The sequence below is a fragment of the Lonchura striata genome, chromosome 7 (genome assembly GCF_050655825.1).
Source record: "Lonchura striata isolate lonStrDom1 chromosome 7, ASM5065582v1, whole genome shotgun sequence".
NCBI lineage: Eukaryota > Metazoa > Chordata > Aves > Passeriformes > Estrildidae > Lonchura > Lonchura striata.
Window position 1 is genome coordinate 18,256,077 of NC_140709.1, and position 20,839 is coordinate 18,276,915.

General features: G+C 36.7%; 1 protein-coding gene across 11 annotated transcripts in view; it reads right to left on the reverse strand.

Moving 5' to 3' along the window:
• COBLL1 (cordon-bleu WH2 repeat protein like 1) overlaps positions 1-20,839 on the reverse strand; it is a 77,898-nt gene that overhangs the window by 45,733 nt on the left and 11,326 nt on the right. For 2 of the 11 annotated variants that reach the window (XM_085585062.1, XM_085585061.1), the window contains exon 1: positions 5-8,337. The exons of 6 other annotated variants lie outside the window; for them this stretch is intronic. In XM_085585062.1, the coding sequence (XP_085441188.1) occupies positions 5-138 (134 nt within the window). In that variant the 5' untranslated portion in view covers positions 139-8,337. 3 more of the 11 variants (XM_021528574.4, XM_021528577.4, XM_085585063.1) reach the window with 3 other exon arrangements.

The window sequence follows — 20,839 nt, forward strand, 5'->3', positions numbered from 1 at the left end:
TTACCTCCAAGACAGCACAGGTGGTTCTTCTCCATTAATATCAGGTGAATTTCCTTCAACAGCATATGGAGGTAGAAGGGAGGGTGTGTGTGTGTGCATGGCAAGCTCACTGTTGCTCCCTTCGGCTACTGCTGACATCAGTAAGCCTACCTATTTATAATCCCACCACCTGACCAAACAGCCTACAGAGTACATCTAGAGATTTGTACAGCCTGTAATCCCAACATATCTACTTCAGCCAATTCAAAAGAGAGTATTAAGTAGCTTTGTTATGTCTTCTGTGACTTTATACCATAAAAAGAATCCAATCCTGTTTTCCGCACCTCTTTTATTTGCACAAAACAGGTTTAATGGGAATTTTTAGAATTAGGACTAGTCCTACTATCCATGCTTTTTAGCCTTCCCCTTTCTCTGCCTGTGAGATATCCAACTAAACACCTCAGGTGAGCGTATTCTAGGGATTAATGGAATATTTAGACAAGAGAGGCAAATACCCATTTCTATTCAGTTAATTTCATCATCAGTACTACCTACAAAACTATTGAAATTTAAGATTTTTACATATCAATTTCTCAAGCCAAGTACAATATTTATGCTATCACAAAACCAAAAACAACTCAGAAGTGTTTAAAGTAGGATAATTTACAGAAGCTTGACCTCATTGTCAATTAAAACCAGAAGCTGCTTAAAAGCAGCTTAAAAGCAATTCTTGATTCAGTCACCTCTTCCTAAAGTCAACCCTAATGCATTCAGAAATGGGAAGGCTGCTTGCAGCTGAGTCGGCCCAGGGACTGGGAAGGAATGCAGTCAACAAACTCTTAGGGCAAGTGCTGTCATCACTGGCAACACCCTCCAGGTTTCTATCATTGGTAAATGTTGCTTTCAGATCTGTATCAGGCCATAGTGCGTTTTGAAGTTGCTTGAGTAGTGCTTCAGTGAGAGGAAAACATCTGTGTGAGTGCCTGCATGCTGAGGAAACAACATTACTGACTGTCCCTTACCTAACCTTTTCTACCTGAGAAGTCCTATCACCAGCATCCACCCACACTGATGCCAAACAAAACAGAAATGTAAGTCAGCTTTGCCTGTGTGAGGTTGAATGAACAATTCGACGAATCAGTTGTGTTCCAAGTCAAATGCACTCTGCAACCAAACTTCAATAGTTAACAATAAAAGAATAAAAATCCTTTCACTTGATTGATAAGCTGGAGAGGGCAATAATGCAGATGCAGCCCAGCTTGCAGGACAGGACTGCATGTAGGAAAAGTTTGGTGCATACAGGGTATCAGCGTTAGCTAAAACACCAACATATTGCTTGTGGCTGGTATGTCCCACACAGGCACAGTATTTGAGATATTTACTGGAAGCCTTAATTATTATCTGAGTCCAAGGGCTACAGCTAGAAATATACAATTAATACTCACAGTAATAAAACATCTGATATTTTTTGTCCTGCTGGTATCTTGTGGTTATTTTTCATACAGTTTATCTAGTTAGCAATATCCTCCTTATCACTTTCATAGATTAAGCAGTAAATTTATCACTGCTGAAAAATCATAGGGCTTTCATTCAGGGAGTGACCAATGGAATTTAATACTACTGACCATAAACAAGTGCCCAACAACTCCAATAACTTGAAAGGACAGAAAGATTTCCCATTTCTACAAGTACATACCTGGCCATTTTCCCTTCATCTGACAGAGGTTACTTTTACTTTTTCTCCAGTATCACCCAGCATAGATTACTTGCTTTTTGGGGTTTTGTTTTTGTCTTTTAAGTTCCCAGAATACTTGTGGAAGTTAAAATTGTAAGTATATTAAAGATGAGGAACAAGGAGAGCTTACACAGGGAATTAGGAAAAAAAAAAAGAAAAATAAAACCACCACATAAAGGAATGGAATTTAAAAGTTTTGTTAGAATTTGGTTTAGAATTTTGAAGTGCTTCTCATTTTTTCACAAAGCATCTATTTAAATTATAAATCCTAGCACTGCTCTATAGCAACAATTCCTAAACTGAAACATCAATTGAATAGTATCAGCAAGGAAAGGCAATGTATGTGAATGCACCATAAACTTCAATTTATTTTATAATTTCTCATGTGTATATTTAAAAGAAGCAAAATAATTCTATTTTGCTAAATAGAATGACATTATAGGGCTAAATACAAAACACTTCCCAAAGAGGTCCCTGTACAGGTCACATTTGACTACAGATCTTTCATGCTTTTTAATCCATAGAATTGTTTCCAAGACGAAAAAGTTAAGACTTGTATATACTAGTGAGGAAAATAAAACAAAACATTCCAACAATTCATTCTTAGATCTTTAATACTTTCAGATCCATCTGAGTGTGATTACCCAGAGCATTTAGTACCTTCGCAATTGAGAGACAAAAAAACCCAAAACCACAACTCCAAAAGCCCAATGCACTGTTAGAACCCAATGGATGTGCATCAATAATGTGTGTATGCAAAATCTTCCCAGAATTATCTGTTTTTTTAAATCCCCAATAGAGAAGTATCTGTAAAGCTGGGAACTCTTTGAACCTATTGTCTCTATTGCTATAAACAAAAGAACGTTTTTTAAAACTATCTAATACTTCATCTAACCCTTAAATAGTAATGATTATTTTTTTAAATAATATCCATGAGAAACTGAAGTCTGAAAGCAGCAAGAATAGCAGGAAACACAGATTACCAGGGTAAGAATGGCATTCTTCCAGATTAAATTCTTGCTTTATTAAATACTCTGTTTCTTCAGTTGCTTTGTACCCACTGAGCTGACATCTCATCTGTTTTGGACCAACACAGTCAAGTCTCCAGGGAAAGGCAAATAGTTTTGTTAAATCAAAAAGAATTGGAGAAGAGAGCATAGACAAGAGGCCTCCAAATGGCTTGGAAACAGACCAAGAACTTCTTTTTCTTATGCAAGTCACACATCAGTGAGGAAAGCTGATTTCAGATTGTATCATCACTCAACAATAAGTGGGACTTAATTATTTTACCATTAGTTAACATTTGGTTTAAGGATTTCATGCATAATCATTAGACAATTCTGCTGCATGTTCTCCTTTTACTTACTTGGAACAGTTAGAACACAACAAATTGGCACATGAACAAAAGGTAAATATAAGAACACAATGACGTGGTCTCAGCACTCATGTCCCTTAAGCCGTATGTCACCTTTGACCATCTCTCTTGATTCTCTCTGAATGTTCTGTTTACTCCTTCCCTGTGGATATGGCAGAGACCAGAACCATGCACTGTATTGTCATCAGAGACTTATACACTGGTGAAATCCTGGTTTCCCTCTTCGTCATTCCTTGCTAACATCTAAAGTGAATTTAATCTTATTTTATTATCCATTTACTTTTGAGAAGCTTTTCTGCAAGTATTCAGAGTTATATCTCCTCCTATTACAATTAATAATAACTCTTTACTGTCATCATAGTGTTACCTTACTATTCAGCTGCTTTCCTAGATTATTAACACATGGAACTAGGAGTTCCAGCACAAATCCCTATGGAACTCCAAGGTGGCATGGCCTCACCCTCACAGCAGAACACTTCCCATCTTGCTGTTCTTACTAGGACAAATTATATAACCATGCATGGTTTACTATTTTATGCCATGTTTGTTTAGTTTCCTAAAAATCTTTGGGGTAGAGACCAGGAGAAGCTTTTTGAAGGAGAAGCACGACTGTGCCAGTGGGCTTTTCCTCATACATTAGCTCAGCAAAGCCCTTAGATTGTTTTCTCTTTCCACAGCCTTAAGACATTTACATTGTAGATACACTGCTACAGCAAAGAGTTCTTCATTTTATTCTGTGTTTATTGCATGAGTGTGCAAAGAAAGATTTTGATTGTTAAATTCAGCCACCAAATTTAGTTTGTCCTGAATATGGTAAGAGCCCTCAACAAAGCTGTCCTAGCTGCTGTGCAAATCCAGAACAAAAAAGAGAGTGCCTATTCAGAAAACACCTGTGACAGAGGACAAGCCTGCCTTTTGGGCTGCCTGTTGACAGTATGACTTTGATAAATTGATGCCTGACCTTTTCACTTCTCTAACTCTATTACAACCTTTTATCCTCATTTTAACATTATAGATCCAACTAACACAAAAGGTAATATGCAAACACTAGCACATTTTCTGACCTTACTGAGTCATTATTTCATCACAGCTGCAAAGGATCTGCCTCACTATTCCAAAATTACTTCAGTATTCCCTTCTGTGCCAATTCTGTCCCACCCCTCCAAGAGCAAGTTCTGTAACTTTTTCCACCTTCTTCTCATCTATGGCTCCACTTGCATTACACCTACAAACATCTGACAATCAAGAATCCATAACATTTCCTGGTAAGTGCAAGGTAATACACAACAACTTCCCTCACTGTTAAAGTCAAAGAAAACCAGAAATCAAGGAACTAGGGCTGGCTTATGACAATTCAGCTCAAAAGAGGAACACAAAGGTTAAGGTAAAAGTTGCAAAATCTCCAGCATCTGATAAGCAAAGTGCTTCAATTCATGCTCCCTAGGTTAGAGAATAAGAGCATACTAATAGATGCTATCCAGAAGTTTTGTTCACTTAAAACCAAAAAGAACTACAAATTGCAAGACAATCCTTCTCAACTTCCGAGTTTTGGTAATTCAGACATACTTGAGAGAACATGATGCTAAAATTAAGAGGTCATTAATAATGCAAAAATTATCATTTTGGGAAGTAAGCATCTCCTCCTCCCAGGTACACGTTACAATACAGAAATGCCTATGTGAACCAAATATATCATTTAAGGAGAAAATGACATGTTACTACACGTTGCTAGATAGTACTGACATGGGGTGAATGGTTGAATAAAAGATAAGAAATAAGAGACAACCAGGGTTGTAAACTGGGGGATTTTTTTTCCAATAATTTTCATGTCAATTTGATATAGCTAGGTAACAGATGGTATATTATGTTTTTCCTGCCTTGACACAATTTAAAAACAAGTTACAGATGGCTATAATGAAATCCTCATTAACACACTTATATTTTCACAGTTCAGTATAGCAATAATGAAACTTTCAGGTCTGGAATTTCCTGTCGGTTAATTAGTGGTTAGGTTAATAGCCTGAGGAAGTGCACAACCCAAAAAGTTTCTTTATTTTTTAATCATATAATTACTATATTCATATTTCTGGGAAAGCTTTCAAGATAGATTTAAAATCACAGTAAAGCTACCTTTATAGCTCTCCCTCATTTTGTGAAACAACTGTATTATTTTATTTAGAGAGCATGTGGGCAGGAAAGCCAAACAGACTTAATTCAGCTGCCTCTGGGAAGTTTAAACTTGTTTTATTTTGAAGATAAGAATTCAGAGAATTCTGCCAAAACACATTACACCGAACAACCTCTACAGAAAAGCTAGGATCAACAACTATGGATCTATTGCTACAATGTTATCACAAGATCATTGATTAATGCTTAAGTAATTACTTTTTTTAATCCCAGTTTATAATCATCTACCAAGGCTTGAAATATGACATATGGTTAACAGCATACCATGATATCCCTAGATCTCTGATCTAGAAAAAGGAAAAAACAAAATAGAACCCCCAGAAATCTTACACTCAGGGTCCTTCCACAAGTTAAGGTGCTGCCAGCTGTAAGTTGTATTATTAAAGAGTATGGCTCACACAGTAGTGAAAGATGGGGAACTCAGCGCAGAAACCCCTCTGGATTCCAGTAACCACACACTAGTTACTAACTGGTACCAGTGTGCCCTCACTACTGTGCTCTCTGCTGTGCACTGCAGGCAAAGGCTGCAGCCAAAGCCCTGCCCTGGCCCCTCCGCACCCCCAGGTAACCCCACAGTGCTGCAGGATGCCCAACACGCTCCTCGGCACAACACAGCCAAGTCCCAAAACATTACTGACTGCTGTTGTTGACTTTTTCCTTTTTTAACTGCCATCACCAAAAAAACTAAATTGAGACATTGTCACACCCTTGTTACCAAGCACAAACGGAAACAACCATAGAGCTCTTTGAAGTGCAAGAGCTTCAAAAGAGGATAGCCACTGCCAAACCATCAAGAAAGCAAATAATGTGGAAAACCTGACTTGTAACTGAAGTTACATAGTTAAGAAGAGACAGTATCCAAATATTTAAAAGTTGTAATGCTAAAAATATCTTTTAAGCCCAGCAAGCTCACTTAAGACAAGGAATGGCAGGGAAGAAGAATTTGGATCCTCTAAGAAACGTATTATTATTATTATATTATGATGTAAGATTTTGCAGCCCTCCCATTTCTTCACAACCTATTTTGACATTAAGGAGAATTGAAGCACTATTATCTTCCTTAACCAGCAGAAGTGGGAGCCGTGTACTGTAAAGACCTTCCAGAACATTAAATGTCACCACTGGGTTCAACAGCCAAGTACACCCAAAAACCAACTGAAAAAACCCACAGTGTTTTTAGAGATCTTAGAACTACAGCTCCAGAGTTACAGTGCTTATTGAAATCACTCCCAGAGGCCTAGAAAGCCAATAAAATATATAACGGAAAAAATAAAGTTCCTGCAATGATTTTCTTCTGGAAAAAATCCTATATTTTAATTCAGAAACTTTCAGATCCAGTTTCACATACAAGTTTCCATAATCATATCCATGCCTTGACAGAACAGTCTGTACTGTGACAGATCTTTCTATGGCAGTGAGAAAATTAGATGTAGCTTTAGTAAGAAGTTAAACAAGTTTCTTGTTCTGAATATTTACATGCAGTATAATGTAGTTTTTATAAACCTGTAACTCTGGCCAAGATCAGTAACTCTTGCTCATCTCCTTCCAAAACAAAAAGTTAAAAATAATTGCAATGTTTCAATGCTAAACAGCAGTTTGTGAAGTAAGGAAACCATGTTTGCTTCACCAGCACTCTCTCACTTCATTCTTCAGAACAGTGCATCTGGTGCAACAGTTCTTTTAATGTTTTGAGTTTCTGTACTTATCAGATGACAAAAAAGAAAAAAAAAATAAATTGATTATTATATTACAGTTATAAACTTTGTCATGCAAGTTTAGGTACTTCTTCAAAGTGAAGTGAACACAAGACAATGGAAAAATTATACAGTTAATTGTACTACAAGGATAAATACTAAAATCTGTATAGAAAGTCCTCCCCATTTTAATGATGAAATCAAACAACTCAGGTAAGAGTTTTGTTTTACAGAAGCTGAAACTGATTTACGTGAGGATCTTCATTCCAGAGGGGTAAGAGGCTGTCTGGGGAGCAAAAGTCCATTGCTACAAAGATGGCGTGTGGGAAGGAACATGGCTCAGGTTCCCTGTTACCCACAAGACAGGAATGAGGAAGAACAATACGATTCTTTCTTAACGCACACATGCACGCACATAACCTTCTTAATTCAGATAAGCATCTATCTTTGGTATCAGTATCAGAGACTGGGAGTGTACTACACCAGCTTCTGGAAGGGGCAGCTAATCATGTTTGAGAATTCTATCATTCTTTAGAAGAAAGCTCAAATTAACAAAGAAAAAAAATATAAGGAAATATGCCTTCCAAAATACAGTCTTTATTCTAGATAAAGCAGAGATTATATGGTACCATTACAAAACAGTTTAAAATACCTCAAAGAAGGTAAAACGCAACAGGTCAGCATGATGAAAATGTTATTTGTACCAAAAAAATGTTTTAAAGGCTCATTTGGTTTTCTCTGCTTCAAACCCTAATTCTAGATTAATATACAGAAGTGCAAGTGCATTCAGTCTCTATTACATGTGGTTTTGACCCAGCAGAGAGTACACCCCTCCAAGCCATCAGCAGCCACAGATTCTCCCAGGAGAATGCCATAGGAAATGGTATCAGAAGCCTTACTGGCCAGGTAAGGCCCAGGGAAGCAATATCCACTAGACCTTGTCACAGAAAGTACAATAAGGTGGTCAAGCACAACCTACCTTTACCAAAACCATGTTGGTTGACAGATCCCCTGGGTGTCCTGTACATGCCACATGATATCACTCCAGATAATCTGCTCCGTAACTGTCCCTCACTGCATGGGCATTCAGCTCATCACACAGTGCTGAACTGCCTGTGCAGACTTCTGCTCTGTGTAATGGCATAGAAATGCTTAACAAAATTTTGTATACTAATAAATTCCAAGTTCTTAAAAAGCTGTTCACGTAACTGGACCATGCCCTTGATTTTCTACCTACCCAGAAAAGATTAAAAGAGGGGGTGATACAAATATTCAAACACTTCCATTTGTGTGGACTACAAACACTGAAATTCTACAAAATGCAAAAGGGAAAAAAATAAAAAAAAGAAGAGAGAGAGAAAGGAATATATTTACTCAGTAGCAGTAATAGGCCTCTTATACCACAGCAAGTTCACCAGTGTTTCCAGGAGTCTTGTCTTGATGTGCTGCTAGAAAAGCATTACATTATTATGGTTACAGTCACAGAACATTTGGTCTGCTTTATCTGCATTATCTAGTTTTGAATTTAGGAATACAATATACCAAGTGTTTATGACTCAGTGTTTAACTGTAGCCCTGTAAACACTGCAAGCCTCCAACAGAAAGGCAAACAGCTACAGTAAGTGACTATTTCTGGCACTATTTTTTCCTATAAAACATCAAACAGTCCAAGTTAGAGACAGCATATCCCAGAATCCAAGGAACAGAATGTATCAAAATTTTTTTTCCTTGGGTTTTTAAGTACCTATCAAAAGGATATGGCAGGGCTTACAGCACAGCCATGAATTTCACTTTCTCAAGAGCAAGCAGCAATTTTCTTTCCTAGTGAAAAGCCACTAGAAACACTAACAGGGCTTTTATTTAAAATTAAGACTAATGAGAATTTGATACAAGTATACAAGTTTTGAAATAAACTTTCTTAAGAAAAAAATTACAGTTCTTTTGTGATCTGTAGTACTGAAGGAAACATTGTGCCAGGCAAAATTCTAATAAAGGAAGGACTCAAGTCAGGACCTGTGATACAAAAGAACGTACATTTATGTGAACATTTCCATAGTCTGTCTTCTGTTTTAAGGAGTAATCAGAACTGTCCATGACTTATACCTGAGTCATTTTAAAAACAAAACCCAAAATCTAAAGTACAATTAACTTGTTCCTTCCATTGCAATTTAGAGCAGCCTGAAGCCTGAAGGACTTCTGCAATAATATAATATATTTATAATATTAATACACTTATTATATAAGTGTCTGCAACTTAAATCACAGACACTTAAGTTTACACACTACCACTACCTCAGAAGCTTGATGTGCAGTAGAAAGACCAAACAAGCTTTCTAAGTAAAGACAAGTAATCAAAAACTTCTCTGTCCCTGTTGCTCAAATCCACTTCTACCTTTGGTTGTTCCTATGTGGAAATCCAGACTCACCAAAATGTGTATTTAACTGCAAGTATTATGACACTCAAAACTGTTTGACAAAAATAAAGTACAGTTTTTAACTGTTTCTGTGTAAGCTTTCTGTTCATCATCTTGCTTAAATACACACTGCATTTATAATAAATATAATAAAAAAACATAAGCCTGCTTTACAAAGAATGGAATCATCCTGACAACACTGAAAGAAGAAAACTGCATTTTTATCTCTCACTTTCCAGCATTTTCTACAAAACTTTCCAACAAACAGTACAACTACGAGTATGGACTGTAGCATCAGATATTTCCACTGCTGGTTTTAAGGTTCTGCAAGAACTCAGATAACACGTTCATACAGGTCTACTTACAATTTACACACAAAATATGTTAATTTGGAAAAAGAAGCATTCACTTCCCAAAAGAGACCAAGTATAACTTTTGTAATTAGGAGACAAATGTAAGCACTTGCTTATCAAAAAAAGCCTAGACACATTGAAAGTATATAGCTTGAGACTTACCATGGTCTGACATTTTTCATTTCTGTTGCTAAAAACAGAGCGCTCAGTGAGGACGCAGAAGGCAGAGGTGTCTCAGTAACGCCTGCTGCGGCTTTGCCAGCCCAGACTTGCTTTGTCCCTTAGTCACTCGCCCGGCCTCCGCACAGCGCGAGCGGCTCTGGGGCAGGCACTGAACCCGGGCAGCGCCAGCGGCCCAACCGCACAGCACGCGTGGCAAGCGTCCTTTGTTCAAATGAACACTTGTGCAGCTAGAAAATCCTGAAAGCATGGTCAAACTGCTACAATAACGACTCTTACAACACTAAGAGCACCGACTCAAATACGTATCCAAGCGCCAGGGAGTGGCAGGCCAGCATTAGGGGTGTTGGGGAGAGGTGGTGGGCAGTGGCCATAAGCCCAGGGAATGCTGCCGAGGCCCCCGCTGGGCAGGGATGTCACTGCTCCCACCTGGGCAGCAGGGCTGTTCTGCTGTTCCCTGACAGAGTAATAGCAAGAAAATAAAGACAAGTAAAACCCTGCCTTTCATTTAGAGATGTTACTAAACCTAAGCTGGCTGTGAGGAAGGAAAGCTTTTCGTCTCCAAGATATGCCAAGCAGGGGTAGCGCTGAAAAGTTACTTCCTACGTGCTTGCCTGTTGTGAAATATCTTCCACATTATATTACTTCCTATATGTGAAAACCAGTCTTAAGCATTCAAGTACTTATCCTGCCACGATTTGAGCAACTCTGTAAAATGGTGCAAGGCAAAGCACTACTACTTCAAAGCATAACGCTGCTTTTAAAAGCAAAGTCGCTCTGACATCCTTCAGTTTAAATCAACAAAAATGCAGACGTCTTGAATACAAAATAAAATATCTCCACAAGCAGTATTGTGTCTACCTAGACAATCTAATTTTAAAGTTAAACTATCTGTCTAGAAAACTGACTACCTGGAAATAAAATATTTGCATATGTAACATTGCTGGAACTGAACAAGACCAATTATCATAGCCCTTCAAGTTACTGCTGAGAAGTGACACATTTGCTTTCCAGTTCCAGTGTGATCTTTCCTTTTCAATGACCAAACCAGGCATTGCTTAGTGATTTGATCCACTAGGTGAATGAACTGGTATTGCTCAGAAATTCTCTTTCTGATTCTTAATCTAAGAAGGTTTCAGCAAGGACAAATAATGCTAAAGATAGGCCAAGAAAAAAAGTGCTGTACTATCCTGGTTAGACCAGGTCTACAGCTAGGAGCACAGACATTTTATAAGTTCACAAGTAACTTTCCCACTGGGGATGAGACAACAAAAACCAGTTGCTTTAATAGAAGCCATGAAAAGGAAAGCCACAGGGTGGCACTGCAAGTAAGATGTATTTTGAAACTACTTGGCTGTTTATTCTTTTCCAGACAAATCAGAGCGTATCTAATCCCATCTGTATAAAACAGGAGGGGTTTTTTAGTTTTCCTTCAAATGTATTTTCCAGCAACAACTATCCCTAGAATATAAATCACATCATAAAAGAGGCACCTACTTCAGAAATGTCTGGGTATTTTATAAATTAATAAAATGGTATTTAAGAATATTAACACAAGAATGCTATTGTAAAGACAAGCTGGGAATTGATAACTATTTTAGGTTTGTCAGTTCATTCTGAAGCATTTAAGAAAAAAATCTTTCCAAAGCATGTGCATTTTCACACAAAAGCTAAAGAATTTTTTTTATACCATGACTTTTTATTAATGTTGAGATGGCAAAATCTCAAACAGATCTCCCTCTGAAAGGAAGGACAGAATTAACTTCTAAAAAAGTATATGAAAAAGTCTTAAGACAGCATTCAATACTATCATATGCTTTTAAAACACTTTCCTTCTCATATATAAAAGAATCATACTTAATTTCATCCAAACTAGATGACTAGTACAGTAGTAATTCAAAACTAATCTTACAAGTCTGTTTAATCTGCTTTGTTGGCCTCTTCTCTCCCAAATTTCAAATCTCAGCTATTTCAGTTAAAGCAGAAACATTTGCAAAAAGTACTATTCCTGTTCATTTAGTGAACTAACCAATTTTCAAAGGAGAGTTGGAAGTCATCCAGGATCGCAAGTTACTTTCTACTTTCTAAAACAAAAAATCCCTTCAAAGTATAAATTTGGTATTTCAGTAGATTCTGAACTAATAGACACTATATGACTATGAACAGCCATTTTAGTTGCTCGAGTCCTAGATCAATTTAAGTTTTCAATTTGAAAGTACAATCAGTAACAATCGAAAATAAGCAAATATTGTATTTTTGTTCAGTTGCACCATAATAAATTAGAACTCCAATTCATTTGCTATCGTTTTTCTAATTCCAGAGGAAAAGAATTCTAAAAAAATAGAAAGTTTAAATTTTTTCCCTCAGACAGAAGTTCAAGAGTGGACTGGCAACTATTCCAACTGCCAACACAGTCTTCCTGCTAGGAGATTGCTCCCTGTATTTTTAAAACTATTTATATATGGAGATTATTTTGCTATTAGATGTGATAACATTAATATATGGACAAAAACATATGCCAATATAGCTGTGACTTTAACATTAGATAAGGCAGATGATTATGCAATAGTATTGATTGCCAAAGCTATATAAATTTGATTTGAGCATGTATTTGTATACTTTGCGGACTCATACTAAAGCACTCCACATGCTAATAAAGGGTTTCTGCCTCACAAAGACTAAATTAAAAAGTTAGTGACCTGGAAAAAATAAATTAATTTTGGTGCCAAAACATCAGTGCCTGGTGTCAATATTGCTTAAGAATCATGTATTTAATACAAAAAGTAATTAAGGCACCTCCCATTCATACAAAAAAAAACCCAACAAAACCACAACCCAAAAATCACCAAAAAAAACCAAAACAAACCACCAGCCAACCACAAAACTCAAAGGAAATATCAAGATTTGTCTGTTATTATTTCCTCTTCTAGGAATGGGAGAGCAAGGGGTTCTACTGAATTGTTGGTGTGTAGACACTGAGTAACTGTACTTCGAACACTTCAGTCACTTCATCACTTCAACATCAGCTATGATACTGTTTACATACAACACTGCAAGGTCATGCGCTGAATGCAACTAATGGAAGTGAACTCCATCAATTCTAAATAGAGTAACTATTTAAGCAAAAAATGGACACACTGGATGCAATCTAATACTCTTCCAACAGACTAGTCTGTGCCCCTCTATTGACACTTATGCCATTATTAATCGACAGCTAAATCAAAGTGGACAAATTTGGGAAGTAGGTACATTGTTCATCAAGGCCATATCCTTAAAAGTATGAACTTTGAGGAAACTGTTCTTAGAAGACATATGGAAGTAACCAGTATGTCTTTTATTTGAATTATGTTTTCTTCTGCTTTTTTAATTTCCTTATTTAAGGCACATTAGTGCTCACAGTTAATTTGTGCATATTTTTCACAGCTTTGGAATAATGCTTCTGGACAGCAGAAACTAGCCAGTGCATTAAGCTTTCCTAGTTGGACATTAGTAACTGGAATACCACTTTGTCTCTGATATGCCATTACAGAATTTTCAGCTCTAGACAGGAGGTCACACACACGTACAATCCCACAATGGAAAAAATAAAAAAGAAACAGTCACATTTTGACTCATAAAATCAAATACCAAAGAGAGGATTCTACCAATCCTAGTCCTGTATCACCCAATGTGGAACAAAAAAAACCAAACAAATATAATCTATGTTTTCACATCTTAGGTATCTCAGAACTTCAAAGTTAATTATTTATGCAGATTACTAAATACTTCCCTTCATTTTTCAACTATCCTTGAACAGAAGTATTTGTTCAAAAACATAAAGGACAGAAAATAAATGCCTGTATAGCTCTTGTCACTGCAATGCAAAACATTTATGTCCAGTTTGTAAAAACAGCAGTAACACACCATTTAACACTCTTCCTAAATCAGTATTTAGTCCAAATTTCTGCACAACCCACAAGAATTTAGATAGAAGAAATTTTAAAAAGACAAACAAAACCCTGCAGACAACTATTCCTAGCCAGCACTGTGAAGCACATTCTTACATTCCCATAGAAAGTTAACAGGATGAGGAGCATGGCTCCATGTTCCCTTGAGGCCAGGCACAACTGAACTACTGGACAAAGAACAAGTTCTGGTCCCCATCACTTGCACATTCACATAGATCATGGGAACTCATTTTCTCTGGGTCACTTGGCTACACAGCTGTGTGCGTGTCATTTGTTTTTAGAACACAAATATTTTCTTTCACATGAACAACCAAGTACTACATGATTTTAAAAAAATCCAAAAGAGACAAAAATATCTATCTGTATGGCATGCTTTTTTAGCATAAGCTAACCACACATGCCAAGCCAGTTTTGTAATGTTCAGTGAAACCATCTTATGATTCTGCCAAAGTAAAAACTTAAGACAGCTGACCCTTATCGTCATAATCCTCCAAGGATGAGTCCAAAACCTATGATGCAGAAGTCCCATCACACTTTGACAATCCTGTCCCAAAGTCATAAGCACTTTAACAATTTCAGTAGGACTGAGGAGTGATGGTGGATAGAAAATTGATACAATCATGTTACTGCCACTACCATAATACATAAGTGGTTCTGTGTTCAAAGTTCTGGGACAGCCATAAATGATGTTTTTTGGACAAAGCTGGTCTAGTATTGAATCAGACATATTGACAGGGAGCAGAAAAATAGGAGACAGCTTTGTGACTTAATTTATGTAAAGAGCCTCAAACAATGCATGACCTGCTACTAAGAGATACCAGAATTCACCTGTCATACTGCAATTAGGAGCTACAGTAGGTAAAGCCAGAGGAAACGGAGTGATTCTCAGGCTGGCCCACCAGCATCTCACCATGTTCTCTACCTAAGGACCAGCCATTGGCTACACAACCTCACTGGGTCCCACTGCTAACCATGATGCAAATCACCAGATCACACCTTCTACATACTGACCAGCAGCCTGGCTGAATCTCTTTGCTAAACAAAAAAAACCCTAACCTAGCTAAAAAATGGGTGTTATTCAAACGCTTCACACCAGTGCACTATTTCTGTGCCTAAGGTCGCATGGTTTCTCAAGCTCACTATCATTTATATTCTCAGAATTTCATTTTCTGCATATTTGCTGATGTGAAACAGGGTTGAATGGGGGACACCTCTGCCATGGTAACATTGCAGACTGTGTGAAACATTTTTTCACACTGCAAATATGACCCAACAGCCTTTAAAAATATTGTATATCATTAGCTTTCTGGTGTTAAAGGTGGCTAATAAGAATATCAGGTGACTGTCAAAAGCAAAGAATAGTAACAATGACAAAACCTTCTGAGAAAATTGCAAGAAAAATTCTACAGCTGGGCCAAACTGTCATTTCTCTCTATCTTTCTACAATTACATGACTGCATAACTTTATCACCATTGATGTTAAGTGATGAAGCTAAGTAACTGGGTGAAGGAAACAACAGAAAAATAGAATAATTTAGGTTGGAGAAGACCCTTAAAATCATGAAGTCCAGTCATAAACTTAAAACTGCCAGGTTCTTCTCCACTGGAGGGATGAAACTGCTTTTTCAGATTGTCCACTCCTGTTCATATTTTTTTTTTTAATAATAAAAATATGAAATGCAATCATCCCTTCCATTTTAGCAAAAGAACATACCAGCTTAGTTGCCAAGGCATTCAGTTACAGGCCTTAGTACCCCACCTTCTTTTATCATTTAAAATCTCATTATTTTATTGCCAAATTCAAATCTGAAATTCCCACTTAGCTCAAGGGATGTAAATCATCTGCTTCCTTTCTTGGCTTCCTGTGTCTCCAAACATGACACTGTTATGTTCAAATCAGACTGAATTAGGAAGCCTAGACATTTAAAGTGACATTAAGCAGACAACACTGGGTAAACCCTTCCAATTCTTTGATATGACAGCTTTATCTCTCATCAGTCTTGCTTATTTCCAACAAAAATTATAATAACATAATACAATTTAAATAAACCAACAAAGGAGAACTCTGTTATTTCACTGGATTTGCTGTATATCATTAAGCTTAAAAGCAAACTGAATGATCTCTTATACTTACTATTATTTAAGTATTGCACTAACTGCAGCAGGAGTCCTTACATCTGCTGACCAAATTAAAATAGAAGTCAGGGTGTATCAGCTGGGACTATGAAATGTTATGGTGCAATGCAACTATTCTACTTACAAGTCAGTCAGTCAAAACAGCTCAGATCAATAAGAATTGATTCAGGCCAGGTTAGACTACCTTCCAGAAAATACTGACATTTTCTGATGACAAAGCCAACATTTAATAATAGGAACCAGTGATATTCCTGACTCCTGTACTTTAAAGCTTTAAGTGAAGCATCAGAGGTTCTATGAAAAACATTCTACTTATGGTTTTCTTAAATCTTTATTTGTACTATTGAGTATCTTAGCATGTCAAAAGACAAGTTTGATCAGTGAAAGGATCCATCAGAATTTATCAGCTCCTTATACTTAATTTCTTCTTGATTTAATTCCCAGGATATCAGTTATTCTTCTGTTAATTGTAAAGGTCAAATAGGACTGCATGGAAGCAATAAGCAGCAGGAACTAAATAAACAGAAGACCGGATCTTTAATGCAAATGTGTTTCCTGAAGGAAAGGAGTAAATCAGTGCAGATAATGTAGTACAGAAGCAGGAAAAAAATTAAAAAAAAATAAAAATCACATGTTCTGAAACAATCTGTTCAAAAGTTTTCCCCTGGAACATAAGCAGCTCTTCAAAACCAGTGCCCTGCTGAGGAATTTACGTACTTGCCAAGGTTTAAGTTACTAATGAAATGCAACAGCTATTTGCTTTGTGGATGAAAAGTCATAGTACTTACTCAAAATTAAATTAAACCAAACAAGTAAACAAATCACAATTATTTTAAGGTACAATACAAGTGCAGTGTGAGAGCTGCCTGTGTGAGTGTGTAACTGAGATGAGCAGTCCAGAATACATCCCCTTTCATTAGAAGTTTTAAGAAAAAGAATACTGGCAGTACAATTAAGAGGCCTTCAGAGTACTGAACCAGTTCAAATAATGCTTAATGCTTTTCAAATCCATCAGTTACAAGGTCATACCAGGGTAATTCCACAGCATGTCTCCTGATAACCATGCTTCTGGCCTGTTAAAGAACCACACATTTATATGAACAGGTAGAATTTAAGTTTATCTTTAACAACCAGAGAGCATGACTCTTTAAATACCATGTGCATCTTCCAAAATCACTGTTCAACCCTAAAACATTATCCTTATTTAATAAACCACTGCTACAGACAGTAGGATATCTGATAACTGACAAATATGTTTTCAAAAATTAGTTTCTGGCCTCGGGAAAGGTTCCCCTTCACAGAAGTTTTTTTCTCCCTGCATGTAATATCATATCCACCCAAGTACACCCAATGTAACTTGATAGAAACTCATTGTGTTTCAAAAAAAGACTTCACACCTGATTAATTTCTACAACTGCCTAGTAAAGAAATGAAACATATGTAAGACTTTGAGACTTCTGCCTCCCCTGTGAAAAAGCAGAAAGAAGTAGATTAGAGAGGCCTTACTTCTTCAAAAACACATCATTACTTGTATTGGAATACAGTCAAATCCTAGTTTTAAATATAAACTTATTTTATCAACACTTTTTTAATTAAAAAAATACTGAAAAGTAGGTACCATAAGAAATCAGGAATTATGAAAAGGAGATACCCATAGGTATCAAGAACCTGAACAGAGCTACCTATGAAGTTCCTGTAATATCACTCCCTCAAAGAACTTCAGTAAAATGTAAATAAGTGATAGAAAATAATGGAATAGTCACTATGAGCATCAAACTTCATGAAAACTATGCATTTGAAAGATGAATTTATGTTTCAGTACAAAACACAATTTGTATTAAAACAGTATTAAGCTTTTGCTGCATCAATATTCTTTCAGGAGTGAATTATATCTACTTTCCCGTAGAGTACTGCACACCTGACTCACCATTGCTGCCTTTTCCCTTTCTGTGTTCCTCTGCTTCCATCAGCAGCATGGCTTCCCATCTGATTCATTGTCAGGATTCTCACTGCAGGGAGGCTAACTGCACTTGAGTACAAATGCTAAGAGGATGACAACACTACTAATCAGTGTAAACTGTTTCTGCCAAAGAAAAACTTATTTATATTTCCTAAATAACAATCTGGGCCATTCTACAGTGCACTACAGATCTAGCACAGGTTGGAACAGATAATCTTCAAAGGTTGCTTCCAAGCCAAACAGTTCTATGATTTCCCTGAAGACAAAAATAAACTGGTAGAAATCAAAAGCAGAGAAGTATTTTGACATACATTCTTCCTGAGGACGGAAAGTATACATGCATGTAGTGCTTAGAAGCATAAAAACTATTAATTTTAAAAACAAAGGCAACACCATTCTAGCTGGCATTAAGAAACAGTAGAACAGTACAAACAGAAGAAAGAAGTCCTTTAAAAGAGAATATGAGAATAAACCAAAAATGGTTTAGGCTATCAAACAAAAATTTAAAGAGGCTACAAGTGAAAGCAAAAAAAAAAAAAAACCAAACAAATCACAAAACAAAACAAAAACAAAAAAAACCAACAACAACCCAATCAGGAAGGACACTGGGACAGGGAAAAAGCCACCTGACCATTTCCAGATGCCAAAACTAACCAGACACAGCTTGAACCAACAGGGTTTAACAGGCACCAGGGAAATATTTCACATCCTCCTCAGTAAAATCACCTTTGACTTAAATATAGCAAAGGGGTTTTCTACTTGTTCTGAGCAATCATAGAGGTAAAAATAACCCCATTCTGTTTGTCCTATTGAATAGAGGATTAAAATAACTGGCAAGGCTTTAAGTCATGAGCTTGAGGTGGATTCACTAGGTCACAATTGGAAAAGGAGTAACTGCCAGTCCTTGATAAGCACAGCAATTACCATTCTTTTATATACAGAACCACTCTAATGGAGTACAGCTTCCTTAAAGAGCAATAACAGCATATCCTTTGATTTATACAGCAGTCCTGCAGCAATACAACCAACATCCTGTTTTCATCTTAAAGTACAGCTGGGCACTTTGTCTACAGGCTTTATTTATCAGTCTCCATAACTGAGTGCCTTGTCATTGTAAGAAACAGCATCCTTCAACTTAGCAGCATTTTATCTTCTTGGTTCTTTTCTTATGAAAATTCTTATATGGTACCCACCTGACCTATAGAGCAAATAGACCTCTACAGCAAACTTCGACACAATATGACTTAAGTTTATAAATGTTAACTAAATACAGTAACACACTTCTCCCACCCAAAAAAGTCAAGAAAAGAATTTGCCCAAGAAAATTCAGACAAAAAGGGTTTTCTTACTTCATGCCTTTCAAAGGAAAGGACAAAAATATCTAAGCTGCTAGATCTCCTAAAGCCTGTAAAACACACTTCTGTAAATTCACTCTAGATTTAGAAGCTTTCCCTGAATATAACAGCAAATCTCTGTAAAATGCCTAGAAGAATATATGTCTAAAACATCTGATCAGACATAGCATTCTTTATTTGATAATTCTGTATTCTGTATCATCACAAGTTGGAATCCTGTCAGAAATGCAGTATTTTCCACATTCTTACCCATGAAAGTAACCAGCCAAATGGCATTTTGAATGATTTACATGCTCATACTCTGTAACCATGCAGTAACTCATGAACATGCCATTCACATGTTGTCATACTTTAGAAATAGAAAGAAATAGAGTTGAGTGCTTAACTCTACCACTTCTTTTGTTCAAAAGTTTTAGAAGAAATTGTTGCTTACTTGAATACATTAAATCACTAAAAATGAGGAAACTTCTGCTAGCTGTAAGACATGCACATTTTTTACCCATTTATCCTCAAGCAAGTGATAAGTTGCGTATCAGCACAATCTCAGTGAAAACAAAGAGGAAGTTACTAATACCAATATAGGGCAAACTTCTTATTTAGAAGTTAATAGCCTGATTCAAGAGCAATAGAGAACCTTGGATTTGTCTGGCCAGAAAACAGCCTGTGGTAGGGGCAAGGAACAGGAAAAATTACTGCCAACACTGTGCAGCAGAAGAAGCCAAAGTGACAAGGATGCAGATCAGAATATCACCTTGACCTGAGTGTCCACTCCTGTCCTTAGTGGTAGGAGATGGTTCAGGGACAAGCTGCAGATAGTTTATTTGCTAAAATCTCCAAAATTTGTCATTGTTTCCCCACAATTAACTGCAGCAGATCAGTGCTTCACTTGTCGTTATAAAACTGAAGTTAACAAGTGGAAAACCAGAGCAGCCAATTTGGATAAAAAGCTCATGAGCAACTATCTATGCAGACCATAGAAGCAGAAGAAGGCATAAATAAGGGAGCACTAAAATTCAGCTGTACATCTGTGAACTTTTCCAAAGTTCACCCTCACCCCGCTGAGTAAAACTAAGTGTCAGTAACTTAAAGCACATTGACCTCCCGCAAGTAGCACATTTTCTCTCTCCCAGTAAGTATGGGTTAAGTTTTGAATGCCTCCCAAAAGAGGAAATTCATGAAAATAACTCTGGCTTCATATTAGAGAAGAGACTCAAATTGTGGCTAATGGCCATCCCACTGTTCTTTTGACACACATAAAATGACAATGATCAGAATTTTAGAAATTTTTATTACATGGATATAACGTCACTGGCATAATGCTGTTAGCTTAAAGCAGAAAGGCTCTTTGAATACATAAATTCAAAGCTGACACTTAAAACATCACAAACCACAATATCCTAAGGTGAATACAGACAAAGAAACATAATCCTTGTCTAACATTAAAAACAGAAAAAGGAACTACCCCAGACTTACACAATTTGATTACCAGCAACTTATCACAGGCTTCTTCTGACTGAAGAAGAG